Raw genomic sequence first — 16,176 nt, 5'->3', positions numbered from 1 at the left:
TTTTAAACATGACTGCTCATTAGAAATCTGGAGCTCTGGAGAAAAAAAGCAATACCTGAGCATTTGTATTCTTCAAAAAATTTTAAGGTAATTCTGATATGCATCTGGATTTTTAAAAGTGATCACAGACCCCAGAACTGGGTCGCCTCAGGCCAAACAACTACAAGGGATGGAGTGCAAACCCACACATCAGCGGATAATTGGATTAAAGCTTTATTGAGCAAGGCCCTGCCCACCAGAGCAAGACTCAGTTATACCCATGCCAGTCCCTCCCATCAAGAAGGTTACACAAGCCTCTTAGCCTCATCCATCAGAGGGCAGACAGAAGAAGCACAGTCTCACAGCAGCTAAAACAACAACCATATTACAGAAAGCTAATCACAATGAAAAAGCAGAAAGTTATGTCCCAGATGAAGGGACAAGATACAGCCCCAGAAAAACAACTAAATTAAGTGGAGATAGGCAACCTTCCAGAAAAAGAATCCAGAATAATGACAGTGAAGATGATCCAGGATCTCAGGAAAAGAATGGAGGCAAAGATTGAGAAGGTGTAAGAAATGTTTACCAAAGACCTAGAAGAACTAAAGAACAAACTGAGATGAATAATATGCTAGAATGAATCAATAGTGGAAAAACTGAGGCAGAAGAACAGATAAATGACCTGGAGGACAAAATGGTGTAAATCGCTGCCACAGAACAGAATGTAGAAAAAAGAAAGAAAAGAAATAAAAACAGCCTAAGAGACCTCTGGAACAACATTGAATGTGCCAACATTCACATTATAACGGTCCCAGAAGGAGAAGAGAGAATGGACCTGAGAAAATATTTGAAGAGATAATAGCTGAAAACTTCTCAAACATGGGAAAGGAAATAATCAGCTAAGTCTAGGAAGCACCAAGAGCCCCAAGAAGGATAAACCCAAGGAGGAACACACTGAGACACATGGTAATCAAACTGACAAAAATTTAAAAAGATAAAATATTTAAAAAGCAAGAAAAAAATGACAACATACAAGGGAACTCCTATCAGGCTATCAGCTGATTTCTCTACAGAAACTCTACAAGCCAGAAGGGAATGGCGAGATATATTTAAAGTGATGAAAGGGGAGAACCTACAACCAAGAATGCTCTACCCAGCAAGACTCTCCTTCAGATTTGATGGAGCAGTCAAAAGCTTTCCAGACAAGCAAAAGTTAAGAGAATCCAGCACCACCAAACCAACTTTACAACAAGTGCTAAAGTAACTTTTCTAAGCAGGAAACACAAGAGGAGAAGACCTACAGAAAATAAACCCCAAACAAATAAGAAAACGGTAACGGGATCATACGTATCAATTATTACCTTAAATGTAAATAGACTAAATGCACCAACCGAAAGACATAGACTGGCTGGGTAGATGAAAACGTGTGCATTTATACACTTCCACTTACCAGATCACTCTGCTTGAGCCCCCTCCCCTGATTGTATGTAATTATCTTATATTGTTAATCATATTCCCATTATGGCTTGCAGTTGAAATTATTTTTTATTTTTTGTCTGGCTATTGATTGTGAAAACTGATAAACATCTTTTACTTATTGTGATTATATAACTATTACTCACTTAATACCATTGTATCTTGATTGGTCAACAGAAAAATAATAGAACTCTATATCAACAAAAGTGAAAGTCATTCAGTTGTGTCCAGCTCTTTGCACCCCATGAATTATACAGTCCTTGGAATTCTCCAGGCCAGAATACTGGAGTGAGTAGCCTTTCCCTTCTCCAGGGGATCTTCCCAACCCACGGATCGAACCCAGGTCTCCCACATCGCAGGCGGATCTTTACCAGCTGAGCCACAAGGGAAGCCCAAGAATACTGGAGTGGGTAGCCTATCCCTTCTCCAGAGGATCTTCCTGACCCAGGAATCAAACTGGAGTCTCGTACACTGCTGGCAGATTCTTTACCAGCTGAGCTATCAGGGAAGCCCTAAACTAGGATGTAATAGAAAAACCTGTAATCACTTTTTTAAATTAAAAGAAAAAGAGTAGCAGTTGGATATTTCGTAGAATGTTCCTCAGAGTTTTCTGATGTCTTCTAATGATTAGACTTCTATCATAGATTTTAAGGGGGTGTCTGGGCAAATGCCACAGAGGTACAGCACCCTTCTTATTATGTCACCATGACATGTCATTGATAATGCTGCCTGGGTCTCTGGGTTTCGGTGATGGCTTCTGGGTTCCTACCCTGTGAAGTTACTCTTTCTCCTTAACACCATTCGAGGTTCAGCCAGCCTATCTCAAGGAGATGGGTGTTAGACTTCCCCTCCTGCAGGGCAGAATATCAAATAATCTGTGTTCATATGTAAAACCACCACAATAGCTATTAAATATTTGGGGGATCAGATATTCTGAAACTGTCCCCATGTTCTGTTTCTCCTTAAAGTTTTCCCACTAATTTTGGCAACCATCAATGGATCTTGCCTGAAGCAACTATTACTCTGTTATTCTAAAGATGGTTTTCTGTTTCCCTCATTCATTCTACATTATTAATTGGGATTCTTCCATAAATAAAGTGCTCTCTGTCCCATCCATTTGCGTATTCATTAGCATATGCATATCATATGGACCCGTGGATATTTATTTTATTCTTCATGTTGTAACACAGTCTGTCGTTTATTTTTTGTGCTCAGATCTTCCAGCTTTAGTCTTTGGAAGCTCTTTCAATTTGGCTCCTGGTCCTTTGATATTTTTGTTTGTTTGTTTTCACACTTCCTCACTTTGTGGCACTACAAGATGTTCCCGGCTTATCTTGTAATATTTTCCCCACCCCAGCCTCAGAATTAGCCATTTGTCCAAGGAGTTCTAGTTCCCTTCACCGGGGAATGGTATTTAGAAATCAGGATCTGAGTACTGAGTGTGTTCTTTGTTGTGGAGGTGTCAGGACTTCTAGGCTCTTGGTAGACGGGGCCAGGAAGTGTGTGTGTTTATAGTGACCCATGTATGCACACACGTTTGTATTTGTTTCTGTACTTGTGTATATGAAATAAACATTAGTTTGTATCAGTGCCTCTGACTGATCTAGCACTACAGAGCTATTTCTGGCTTCCCCCTTGCATATTCATAACTTCTTTTTTTTTTTTTTGTTCTGACAGTGAGGAATTTGGCTCTCATTGATGGTGGCCCTAACAGTTTTTATTTGTTCAACCCAGTTATATGTGTCAAGTATTTTCAGAGTTGCTCACCTTACTGCTGTGATGTAACTTTATCAACTAGAGTGCAGTGTTTGTGCAGCGTTCTTCTCTTAGCCTTGTTATATCCAGTCAGAACATATTTTCCAAAGTTATTTTTGTCAATTCCTTTCTTCCCCTCCCCCTTAAGTGAGGTTATTTTACTCGTAATACAGTTAGTTTCATTTGCCAGAGTCTGCATTCCATCCTGGTTCCCAGGACATCTTGTATGATATATATATATATATGTTTATGCATATATGTTTTTGTCGGCATTGGGTCTGAGTCGGAGCACGCCGGGTCTTCACTGTGTCACACAGCTCTTTCATTGCAGCGCATGGACTCTCCATACGCAGTGCACAGGGCACATGGGATCTCATGATCAAACCCGCATCCCAGGCGTTGCAAGGTGGATTCTTGACCACTGGAGCAACCAGGGAAGTCCCTGTACTGTTCAGTGTTCATGAAGGATAAAGCTCACTCTTCGTGGTATCCGGTTCTGCAGGGTTTGGTGAACACTTGGCCACGGATGCACCATCACAGCACCACACCCTGTTACGTCTATCAGGCAGCCCCTTACCTCTTTTTTTTAAAAGTGAAGTTATTTATTAGAATAAATGATTTCATGGGTGCTTATAGTGTATTTTTTTCTTTTTTTCTACTAAAATAAAACACGTAATGCTAAAGCGTTTCTTCAGAGTGGCTTTTGACATGAAATACTCTGCAGGTCAGCCGGGGCTGGTGTCCTTGTTTTGTTAGGTTGAAATTGTTAGCAAAACAAGTGAAGATGACCATGGGTTTACTCGATTTTTGTCGCAGAATGATAGTGTCTTTGATGTGGCTTCCCAGGGAAGAATTTCTTCTCTAGACAGGCATGTCTGATTTTCCTGTCCCTGGTGGAGCAGGTGAAGCCCAGTTAAAAAAATCAGACCGAGGCCATCCCTGAAGATGTTTCAGTAATCTCTCTTGCCGACTGTTGGTCTGTATTCCATTTCCTCTTCTATCTACTTTTTTTTTTTTTCAGTTTTGCACTTTTTCCCTTTTTCTGTGTTTATTTTTATGCACATTTATATAGTAAAGTTTATGTATTTTGTCCTGACTGTGCCTCTGTCTCTAAACTCTAGATTTTTCTCTCATACTTCCCTGTTTCTGTCTCCTTACAACTAGCTTTAATGTAAAATTTAAAATATTTATTTTTTTTGCATTGGCTGTATTTATTGAATGTATAATCTGGTCTGAACTTAAAATATAAGTAGATTGAATGTTTCACTCTTTGTTAAGATAAGAAAAAGCAAATTAAATTGCTTCACAATAATTTGTTTATTATGTGTATGACTCAGACGTCATCAGTAGAAAATGGTTTTCATACACTCGTGTTACAGAATAGAATGTGTTCTTCCACCTGAGGTCCAGCAGCATTAAAACCAGTGTGCACAGACCCCTCCCCCTCCCCACCCCAGCACCTCCACCCCCACCCTGGCTGTGCCCCCCTTCCTCTACCCTTCTAGGCCAACCCCCAGGCTCTGGTTTACTGGGTGGTTTGATGCTGAGGGACATACAGGACCCAGCCATTCCTCCTCCCCTTCGCCAGGTTGCCCCCCTCAGCTTCCTTTAGTGATGGGACTCCTCCCACTGTGACCCTGGAAGAGCTCCCTGGACTGTGTGAACCCCTCTGCCTGAGAAGGGAGGGTGAGGGGAGGGCTCCCTCCAGGGCATTAGCTCTTCAGACACTGTCCAGGTTATCGCTTGATGGACTTTTCATCTGCTGTGACCTGGCCTGGTTAGTGGGAGCTGTGGTCAGGAATCCTCTATGGCTTTGGCCTGGAAATGAATTAAAGGAAACAGCAATCTGAATTGGCGTCAGCAGCGCCTTGCTGACGTCTTGCTGCTTAGCGGAGCCCAGGAGCAGGATGTGATAGTGCTGAGGCTCTGTCTAGAGTCACGGAGGTATACATGCTGTTCCTAATAAATCTGGGATTCAAGACAAGATGCTCTGTGGCCAGGGTGTGAGTCAGGGCCCCCCAGAGAAATGGAGCAAACAGGGTGTGTGTGAGTGGCTAGAACAGAATGCATTTCCTTTACGTATGTATGTTCTATACACATACAGAGATTTACTGTTAAGAACTGGCTCGTGTGGTTATGGAGACTGGTGAGTTGAAACTCTGCAGGGAAGGCCTGCAGGCTGGAGACCAGGAGGGTTGAGGGTGCCCTCCTGCCTGGGAGACTAGCATTTTTGATTTGTTGGTGCCTCCTGACTGATTGGATGAGTGCTGCCCACCCCACACCCACATTACAGAGGACAGTGCAGTTAAAGTCCACAATTTAATACTAATCACAGGTGGCACTATTGGTAAAGAACCCGCCTCCCAATGCAGGAGACTTAAGGAATACAGGTTCTATCCCTGGGTGGGGAAGATCCCCTGGAGAAGGGAATGGCAACCCACTCCATCCAGTATTCTTGCTTGGAGAATCCCATGGACAGAGGAACCTCGGGGGCTGTAGTTCATAGGGTCGCAAAGAGTCAGACACAACTGGAGCAACTTAGCACACACACACACAAACACAAACACTCTCAAGTTGACACTTGGACCATCACAGTTGGATTTATTTGGAACTCCATGATGCTTGGTTGGTTCTCGTCATACTTGATTTGTAAGGGTCTCTTTGGATAACCATTTAGTTGAGCCAGAGTAACAACAGACCAGCTTTAACCAGAGCTTCAGCTGCCTGTGTTCTCATCAGAACCCTCTGCAGTGTGTCTGGAAAATATCACTGACATGGACCTTCTCCCCCTGCTCCTAAATTCCTGTAAAACTTGCTTAAGGAACTGAAGCAATGTTGAAAACGTGCTGTGATGGGAGGCCTTCTTCCCGGGACAGGCCCTGCTCAGCAGGCACACAGGCGTGGTCTCCAAGGGCGGATGTGCAGCCTTCTCACTGGAGGGCCTGCACTGCTGTTTATATTTAGCCCGGAGTCCTGGGACCTGCGAGGCGGCTCGCAGTGGAGCCGCTGTGCACCCGCGCCCGCTCGCTGGACTGGACGGAATGTCAGCAGCTAAATATAACTCTTTACAGACACACGCAGGCAGGCGAGTCCCGAGTGAGCCAAGCATCCGGCTTTAGTGGAAACATTTTCTAACAGAGTCGCTTTCCCCTCTCGGTTTACAGTAATGAATGTAAACTCAGATCAGTGTGATTTTTCATTGAGAGCTGTCTGCAGTTAAGATGGTTGCAGGCACTCAGAAGGCAAAAGGAAGGCCCCTGCCTGGCCTGGCCCAGGAGCCAGCAGGCCTGTCTTGCTCTTCAGATTGGTTTTGTTTCCACGGGAGGAGAAGACAGGCAGTTTGCACTTCGACACCTGATGTGTATGGATGTGGGTTGGGTGGTGCCTTTGGGGTTTCATTTTCCCTCTGTTTCAGACTGCATCAGGACACAGGCACCGGTGTGTGCTCCAGGGCAAGTGTCCAGAGCAGGGCACGCTCTGTGGAGTTGGCTGCCTGCGGCCGAGATGGCCTTGCCTCAGCAGCTGCTTCCAGCTCACAGTCTGCTTTTCTACGACTGTTTTTTATTGTTATCAGTTCTTTCGGCCTGGGGATCCAGAAGCACTTGGTAGCCAGTGATTCTTGAGAAAGCAAAGGGGGAGCAAGCCGAGTCCTCACACCCAGCAACATGCCTGTGCTTCTGGGGACTGGGCTTTGCACTTGGGGTGGCCCTGACTTGACATGAGGGGTTTGGAGAGACATAGACCTGGGCCCTTCCCAGCCTGCTGAGTTAGAATTCGGGGTATGTGCTCTTGGGCCAAGGAGGTGGAGTGGGAAGTGGGCTTTTAAATGGGGCCCTGAAGTAATCCCCCCGCAGCCTGCCTGGCGTCAGACCCCCAGGCCTGGGGGTCTCACCAAACAAAGTAGAAATATGTACTTGCTGCTCAGAGTTGTGGCATTGTTCCAGACCAGGAGAACGACGCAGGCATCTGGATGGTGGGGGACGGGGACAGGAGGCTGCAGGACCCAGCAAGGCCTCCTGCCCGCCTGCCCACTCCTCTGCTCCCCAGATTCGGTGTCCCGGCTTCCCAGAATGAAGAGGGAGCGCTGGAGATGGGACACCATTGCCATGCCTTCCAGAGGCTTCCTCAAGGCTGTTTCCCTGGCCTCTTGGCTAAGAAAGGTCCTGCGGAACGGAGGAATGTGAGCGGGACTTCAGGGTCTGACTCAGGCTTCCTTCAGCCCCAGATCCTCTTCTCACCTGCTGTTGCTGCTCTCTCTGTAAATAAGGGACTGTTTGTGGAGTGAAGTAGGGACTGTGCGTTGAAACTCCTGGCTTCTGGTTTTGGTTCTGTGCTCATAGATGTGAACCAGCTGGGCGCATGGTCACCCCGCCCCCCGACAGGACTTGGGAGGGGGCAGTGCGTTCAGAAGGTGCTGGAGCCAACCCACAGGGTGAAACCCCAGCAGCACCCGGGCCTTCCCACCCCTCTACTTGGCTCTTTCCTCAGCAGGCTGGGCGTCAGTCCTGTTCTGAGAAAAACCCCAGTGATTCAGTTCTCCTCAGCAGGAGAATGGTCGAGCCACAAGCAGCCCCGACCCCACTTGCTGCTGGTGCGTGTCCAGGCCTTGCTCCTCCCCCTGCTGACCCTGACATGCATTCTCCATCTGGCAGCCTCGCCGCCGCCCACCCTGGTCTCTTAGGAAGAGCACCCGTTTCCCTTGCAGACCACTGTCTGGAGGGGTGGGGTCCTTGTCCTTCCAGAGCTCAGCCTCCTAACCAGATGACACTGGGACTTAGACTCTGACCTGGCCCTCTGGCTCCTACTCTGCATCTGCTGAGCTGGCACCCCAGCCAAGGAGCAAAGACTGGTGTCCAAGCAGTGACTTGTGCAGTGAAACGCCTCCGTGCCCACCCCACCATCTCTCTGGCTTATTGAATGGATGGTTGTGACCTGGAGCTCAGAGTACAGGTCTTCACGTATTCTGACCTGTGTTGTCAGCTGAGGCCCAGGGTTAATAGGAAGGCCTTCTCTGGGGATGGCAGGTTTTCCTAGAGGCCAAGTAGCCAAAGGACTCTTCATAGGTGGTCAGTGTACCTACTTAATCTTTTCACCCAAGAAAATCGGCTAAAACATTTTGAGACCATGATAACTGATTACAACATTGTTTAATCTCATGGAGAGTCAGGAGCTAGTTTTGAAAGGCATCACCATGCAAAGAGCATATTTTGATTTTATCCATTAGCTAAACTTCATGAAAACTAAACTTCATGAAAATCACCATGTTGTTTTTCTTATTTCACTCAAGGCTGGAGAAAGCCTTTAATGTTGGGAACCACAGGTTAGATAAACAGCAGATCCAGCAAAGTGAACCCTTGCCTGGCTGGTAACTGTACCCAGAATGTCTATGCCATCCTACTGGGAAGGTACCAGGCCAGAGGGAGGAATGACAGGAAGGCCCATGTGGGTCTGGGAGACGACAGAAAGATTAACAGTGACTCCAAGCAAGATAAAATTTTTTTAAAAAATTTTTATTGTGGTAACATTGATTTATAACATTATATAAGCTTCACGTGTACAACATTATACTTCTACTTCTGTTTCCACTACAGCTGCTCACCACCAAAAGTTTAGTTTCCATCTGTCACTGTACCGCTCACCCCTACACCCGTCCCCACCCCCTCTGCAACCATTACTCTCTCTCCTTGATCTATTATCCTTTGGTTTGTTCATTTATTTTCTCATTTCCTTTGCTTGCTTTCCTATTTCACCAGTGACTGAACTCACACGGTACTTGTCTTTCTCCATCTGACGTTTCACTTGGAATAACAACTCAAGTTTCATCCATGTTGTTGCAAATGGCAAGATTTCATCCTTTGTATAGCTGTGTAATATTCCATCCCACTCGGATTTATACATACACATTACCCCCTACCCCCACCCCACCACACACACCCTTTATCTGTTTTTCCACTGGTGGCCACTTAGTTTGCTTCCATATCTTGGCTACTGTAGATAACGCTGCAGTGAACTTTGGTGTGCATATATCTTTTATAGTTAATGTTTTGTTTTCTTCTGATAAATATCCAGGAGTGGAGGAATTGCTCAGTCATATCTAATATTGAGTAGAGCCATTTTTGCATCCCTGGATAAACCCCACTTGTTCGTGGTGTAGGACCTCTTCAGTGTATTGTTACATTCAGTTTGCTAATATTTTACTGAGGTTTTTTGCGTCTATGTTCCTCAGAGATAGTGGCCTGTAAAATTATTTTTGTGTGTCACCTTTGTCTGGTTTTGGTATGGGGGTGATATTGGCCTTGAAAAATCAGTTCGGAAATCTTCCCTCCTCTTCCGTTTTGGCGTAGTTTGAGAAGGACAGGTATCAAATCATTGAATGTTTGTTAGTATTTACCAGGGAAGCTGTCTGGTCCTGGACTTTTGTGTTAGGGGAGGCTTTGGTTACCATTTCAATCTCCTTACTAGTGATAGGTCTATTTGGATTTTCTTTCTTCGTGATTCAGTCTTAGAAAGTTGTACGAATTTAAGAATTTGTCCATTTCCTCGAGGTTGTCCAGTTTGTCAGTGTGTAGCTCTTCCTGATATTCTCTTGCAGTCCCTTACAAATACATACTTAGAAGGAAAGTCCTGAAAGCCCTGGCGTCTTTATTCTGGGGCGAAGAAAGAGAGCGCACTCTGGAAATTCTCCTCTTTTCTCTGGGTTCCTTCTGGCGAAGGTCAGACTGAGAGGAAGCTGTCACCCTGCTGTATCTTAAGAGACTTGGTTTTGGAATAGGACATCTTCCGTCCCCTGTGGCTAGTGACTGCAGCCTCCATGAAGGAAAAATCTGGCCTCAGGTGCCGGCTCTCTGCTGTTTCAGAGCCGCATCGTCTCTGACTTGACTTTTCTCTCTCCTCTCAGGCTGCATGATCGGGGCTGTGAATCTCAAATCCAGCAACCGAACCCCAGTGGTTCAGGAATTTGAAAGTAAGTACAAGGGAGGCTTGAGGCAAAGGGGCATTACTCGGCGGTCTGGCGGCCAACGCAGGACAGGCACACAGACGTGCATGCCCGAGAGGCCCGTCGGCACCCCTGGTGTGCATGCGTGTCAGCGCAGCACAGCTTCAGTGGCTCTCAGCAACTCGGCGGGCTCCCTGCTGGCCACCACCTGGTCCCTGGCGTGTCTGCATTTACATGGCCAAGAGCATTCTGACATAGATGCACAGGATGAGGGGGACGTGCGCTCTCTTTGCTAATCGTCTTCATTATTTTTCTGGCTAAAATTAAATTCTCTCAGAGTCTGGCACTAGCTGGATTTTTAATCTACACGACAGACCTAAATAGACATAGCTCATAGGGTCTGGGTATACAGGTGAACCTGAAATTGTTCCACGTTCTCTCTCTCTCTCTCTTTTTTAACCCCTTTCTCATTAGGTGTGGAACTATCCTGTATCATTACGGATTCACAGACAAATGACCCCAGGATTGAATGGAAGAAGATCCAGGATGAACAAACCACCTATGTGTTTTTCGACAACAAGATTCAGGGTATGGTCCTGTGGTCCTCCTCCTTGTACAGAAGGCCCAGGCGTGCACTTGCGGCCAAGGCTTGGCTCTCCGTGGACCTACATCTGTAGCCGGCATTGGTTTTCTGTCTGTTTTCCTATGGAGAATTCAAGCATGCAGAAGTGGTGAGGATAGGGGTGGAGCCTCCCTATAGCTGCCTCTCTGCTTCAGTAAATATCACCTCCTCAGGAGGACCTTAGTTCCCGTGCAGGCATCTCTTCGAGGTATCTAGTGAACGTTCTCTGAGGCCACCACCCTCTCGTGAGCCATGACTTACAAGTTCAGTGATGTCAGCAGCAGGGGGACAGCAGTGACCACTGCATATACCCGGATGCCGATAGCACCTCGCAGGAGAGCAAGGCAGGGGTGCAGAGTTGTGTCTGACTCTCTACAGGGGGTGCTGAGCCAGGAGCACGTGGGGCACAATGACATGGAAGCATAGGGAGCTTCATAACACACTCTACATATAAGTTAAATAAGCAGGGTGACAATATACAGCCTTGACGTACTCCTTTCCCAATTTGGAACAATATAACTGTGTGTGTTAGGGGTTGTGCAGGGCTTGTGCTTTTGGCGTCATATCTGAGAGATCACTGTCTGGTCCAAGGTCATGTTGTTCACATCTCTTTCTTCCTAAGAGTTTGAGCTGTAGGTTATGCAGTAAGGTGTGTGTTGTGTATGGTGTGGGCTGCGAGGTCGGGGTCTAGGTCGCTCTTGCACGGGGGTACCCTGTGGTCGCAGCACTGTCTGTGGAACGCTCCTTGTCTTTTAGTGCTGGGTGACTAGTTTTCTCCTTTAACAGGGAAGCCTTGGAGGGAGCCAGGCATCTGTAGGGAGTCCCTCAGTACCTCTCCTCTCCACAGGAGACCTGACCGACCGTGCAGAGCTGCTGGGGAAGACGTCTCTGAAGATCTGGAACGTGACAAGGACAGACTCGGCCCTTTACCGCTGTGAGGTGGTTGCCCGGAACGACCGCAAGGAGATCGACGAGATCGTCATCGAGTTGACCGTGCAAGGTGGGGGTGCACACGGGGCGAAGGCCCCTTGCCGTCCACTCGGCGTTTGCTGGTGGAAAAGACCAGCTTCCTTTTCTTCCAGAGCCACGTCCCTGTGGGTGTGGCAGGACCCATAGGGGCTGGGCAGGGAGGGCTTTTGAGAGCTCCAGGTCGATTGCGGGGAGGGAAGTGGAGCTTCTGCCTCGCCCCTCACAAGCCAGAGGCATTGGAAAGGCTGGGGGGTCTTCGCGGGGGCTGGGATTCCTGCTGTGGAGCAGCTTTCTCAGTGGGCTTGGGTAAAAGCAGGCCTTGCTGCTGGTTCTCATCCCTGCCCACTCTCCTCCCACAGTGAAGCCGGTGGCCCCGGTGTGCAGGGTGCCAAGGGCCGTGCCTGTGGGCAAGGCAGCCACCCTCTCCTGCCAGGAGGGCGAGGGCTTCCCACGGCCGCACTACAGCTGGTACCGCAACAACGTGCCACTGCCCACAGACTCCAGGGCCAACCCGCGCTTCCGAAACTCCTCTTTCGTCTTAAACCCTGAGACGGGCACTCTGGTAAGAGCGCCAGGAAGAGGTGCGGTATGGGCGTCTGTGCTGTGGGCAGAGCTCCTGTGAGCAGACAGGAGACCAGAGCTACAGACCCTAATATCAGGAGCCACCCCCACCCCCCGCCCTTTATAGACAGGAAAGCCTGTAAGCGGGTGCAGGAGGGCAGGCAGAGCTGAGGGGACAGTGGCCAAGGGGAGTGCAGGGCAGCCCGCCCAGCGCCATCTGGAGCAGAGTCGGGAGGCAGTGGGCCTCGCTCACTGGCCACACGATGACGTTGCGACACTGCTGGTGTGTGCAGGCTGCTTGTGTCATGGGCAAGACTGAGCCACATTGTCGTGTTTGGGGACAGCCCCTGGTGGGAAGGTGGGATGGCACTGGGTCTCCCTTCACTCCCGACCCCCGGCAGGTGTTCAGCGCCGTCCACAAGGAGGACTCGGGCCAGTACTACTGCATTGCATCCAACGACGCGGGCTCGGCCCGCTGTGAGGAGCAGGACATGGAAGTGTGTGAGTGTCTGCTGAGCCTCGACCCGGGGGCTGGCAGGCCGGTCATGCTCGCTGGTGCCCTCAGCTCAGTGCCAGCTGCTCTCTGCGGGGCGCACGGGCTCCCTGGAGTCTGCCGGGTCTGGTGGGAGGACCCTCTGAAGGACTGACCCACCGGTTCTCTGCTCTACCCACAGCTTTCACTGAAGTATCCTGAACTCCATTTCTTTGGTAACTGATAGAATCATGGAAACGTAAGGTTGTGCAAGGTCTTTAGGTATTTACCCAGTCTGACCTTTTTGCACTAAGCGGAAACTAGGGCTCACCACAGTAATTTATGCTGTTGGGGTGATTCTTCCTCTGGACTGTCAGGGCTCAGTGGAGGGGGGCAGGGTCCAGGGCCCACCCCACCTGTGGAACCGGTCCCCAGGGGACTCCCCGGCTGCTGCCAGATTTGGGGAGCTGATCTTGGGCAGGAAGAAGATTCCTGGGCTGTGCCCCAGAGTTCCTGACCTGAGAGAGGGAGCTTGGAAACTGACGTTATGAAGTCAGAATTCAAGTGCATCTTTAAGTAACCATGTGCTCACGTCCAAGAACCCTGTGCCAGACAAGGGAGAACTGCAGCAGCCCCAGCCTGGACAGCACTGGTCGATAAACCCCTGCGTGGCTTCCACTGTGCTTTTACCTGCACAAAGCGTGCAGCCTCAGGCCCTACACTGAAGCTCGAGAGTGCAGCTGAGGGTCTCCTTGAGGGACGGCTGGCGGCTGCAAGGCCACGTTCTTACCTCCTAGTTGCCCTTTTAATGACCACTTGAAACTAAATAATCTTCAACAAAGAGAAGCCCTAGAAATTTAGGGGTTTTTCTTCCTCAGGACTCTGGCTCCTAGTTCTCCTCTGTAGGGGAGCCGTTTCTCAGTAAGAAAGCTCTAGGATGTGCCCAGAGGCTTGTTACTCCCCATAGCGCAGGCCATGCTCCGTGGCTGCAGCAGCTATGGTGTAGCAGGTGGGTGTCACAGCCTGTGGGCAGAGCTGCTCCAGAACGGGGGCGGTGTTGGGAGGTGGGGGCAGCATCTTCTCACCCCTCGCCTTCTCCAGATGACCTCAACATCGGTGGCATCATCGGGGGGGTCCTAGTCGTGCTGACCGTCCTGGCCCTCATCACAGGGGGCATCTGCTGTGCCTATAGACGTGGCTACTTCATCAGCCACAGCCGGAATGGGGAAAGGTGAGCCTGTCCTGCGTGAACAGCGTGCCCTGAGCATTGCTATGGCCTGTCAGGCGTCACCCAGCTCCTCTGCTCTGTTTCAGCTACAAGAACCCAGGGAAGCCAGATGGAGTTAACTACATCAGGACAGATGAGGAGGTAAGGAAGCCTGGAGACGGTGACTCCAGCAGGGAAGATGGCATCCCCCCAAAAACCGGGCGGGTCCCTGGGAGAGAGATTTGAGTTATGTCCAGTACATGAGCCCCTCAGCATGCCCCCAGGCGGTGTGCTCGTGGGGCATTTGGTCTGCAGGCCTTGTGGCCATTCCCATCCAAGAGAGCATTGAGGGAAGTGGTGTCAGGCTCCTTTCCCACCTGCTGGCCACCCTCTAACCTGCTGTGTTGGCCTTTCAGGGCGACTTCAGACACAAGTCCTCGTTTGTGATCTAGATGGTGGCACAGCTGTGTGCACACGCAGAGACCTCCATGGGGAACACTGCCAGGAGCAGCCCTGCAAGGGGCGCCGGATGGGGCTAGACACACGCACAAAAGCTTTTGTTTTGGCCAAAGTTGACCGCTACTCCTTTCTTACTTTTTAACAAGCTACATGAATAAAAGAGTTTTCCTGGAGATGAGCAAGTCACCAGAAGGCGAGGAAGTGGCCGGGTTCACGAAGCCAACCCCGTGGGGTCTGCCGGCCTTGAGGTGGGCCGCCTGGGCTCAGGAGGCATGGTGACCTGTCCCATGGTGGGGCCACACCAGCATGAGCATCCAAGGCTGGCAGCCAGGGTCATGACCTGAGCCTTGGCTGCAGTGACGGGGCTTCACGGTGGCCCCGGGGCCACTTCATCCCCAGGCTTTGCCAAGATAGTCCTGGTGTCCATCCGGGGGATTCTTTTTGGGTCAGCATTTTATAACAGCAGCCCAAATCAGGACAGTAAACAGCTTGTTAGAAGGAGGGATCTTCTTAGCTGTGGGAACCCTGCTCATCTATAGAGGGTCCCAGCATTGGAGAGCCTTCATCTTCTGCTGAATCTGAAATGGTACTGACATGATGTTCTGCTTTTCTATGGGTGTTTATTTTATAAAATTTTACAGTCTAAATTTTTGCTAAAGATGTATTTTGATTATTGAAAATTTCTATTTAAATTGTAAATAAGTTGTCATATGCTGTTAAATACTGTATCTTTTTTGTTTTTTTTAAGTTCAACTTAAACTAGGAGCCCAAACTGCTCCTGTTCAATTGGAAACACCACTGGTGGCTTAGGAAACCTTTGAGAAAACTCCAGCTGAGTAACCTCATGGTCTATTTGTGTCTGTGCAGAAGAGACACAGGGCTCCTGGGTGACCTTCCCTGGGCCTACCCCAGGCCCTAAGACACAGGTGCGCCAGCCGCACGCCTGTTCGGAGCAGTATTGGCTCCTGAGTCTCCAGGCCAGCCCTCCTGCCCTCATCCACCTGATGCCGCGACACAGGCCGTGGGCGGAACAGCTCTGACAGTACCGTTCACCTGCCATGTAGGTCGACCCAGGATAGCGCCAAGGGGGCTGGAAGGGTGGGGTCCTCCATGTGGCCCCCCAGCCTGGCTTCCCTGGGCCCAAGTTCTGTAGCTGTGCGTGGCTCAGTAAACCCAGCAGCCCTGCTGTCAGGCCTTTAAATTCCTTCTACTTACTCATGCAGGCGTCCCTTGTGCCTCAGCTGGTAAGAATCTGCTTGCAGTGAGGGAGACCTGGGTTCAGTCCCTGGGTTGGGAAGATCCCCTGGAGAAGGGAAATGCTACCCACTCCAATATTCTGGCCTGGTAAATCCCACGGACTGTATAGTCCATGGGGTCGCAAAAAGCTGGACACGATTGAGCGACTTTCACACACACACACACACACACACACACACAACTTACTCATGCAGTTCATGGGACGGTCCAGGGCCAAAGGCAGTTTTGAAATCAAACCTGTCAACCACATTTACATTTGTTTCAAGACGGCGACCCCCACTGTCCCTCTGCCATGAAGACAGCGCAGGTTCCATCTCACCTCCCAGGAGGCTGTTGTTCAGGGTTGTGAAGCCAGCCCCTGATGATGGCAGGAAGGGTAGCCAGGCGACGGCCCAACTGACAGTGGGCAAAGCATGAGCCTGGATCCAAGACAGTTTCCTGGTGGTGATGAAGTCTCTGTCCACCCGACCCGCTGCCTGCTT

At 49.3% G+C, this 16,176-nt stretch overlaps 1 protein-coding gene across 1 annotated transcript in view; it reads left to right on the top strand.

Moving 5' to 3' along the window:
• The window catches only part of JAM3 (junctional adhesion molecule 3), a 31,290-nt gene extending 15,415 nt beyond the window's left edge, over positions 1–15,875 (top strand). The window contains exons 2-9 of the mRNA XM_052661674.1: positions 10,109–10,174; positions 10,622–10,735; positions 11,617–11,769; positions 12,098–12,300; positions 12,701–12,800; positions 13,873–14,002; positions 14,086–14,140; positions 14,395–15,875. Of these exons, the coding sequence (XP_052517634.1) occupies positions 10,109–10,174; positions 10,622–10,735; positions 11,617–11,769; positions 12,098–12,300; positions 12,701–12,800; positions 13,873–14,002; positions 14,086–14,140; positions 14,395–14,430 (857 nt within the window). The 3' untranslated portion in view covers positions 14,431–15,875. The remainder of the gene's footprint in view (positions 1–10,108; positions 10,175–10,621; positions 10,736–11,616; positions 11,770–12,097; positions 12,301–12,700; positions 12,801–13,872; positions 14,003–14,085; positions 14,141–14,394) is intronic.
• The last annotated feature ends 301 nt before the right edge of the window (positions 15,876–16,176 follow it).

The sequence above is a fragment of the Budorcas taxicolor genome, chromosome 25, assembly GCF_023091745.1.
Source record: "Budorcas taxicolor isolate Tak-1 chromosome 25, Takin1.1, whole genome shotgun sequence".
In the NCBI taxonomy this organism is placed as follows: Eukaryota; Metazoa; Chordata; class Mammalia; order Artiodactyla; family Bovidae; genus Budorcas; species Budorcas taxicolor.
This window is presented reverse-complemented; position numbering and strand designations above follow the sequence as displayed.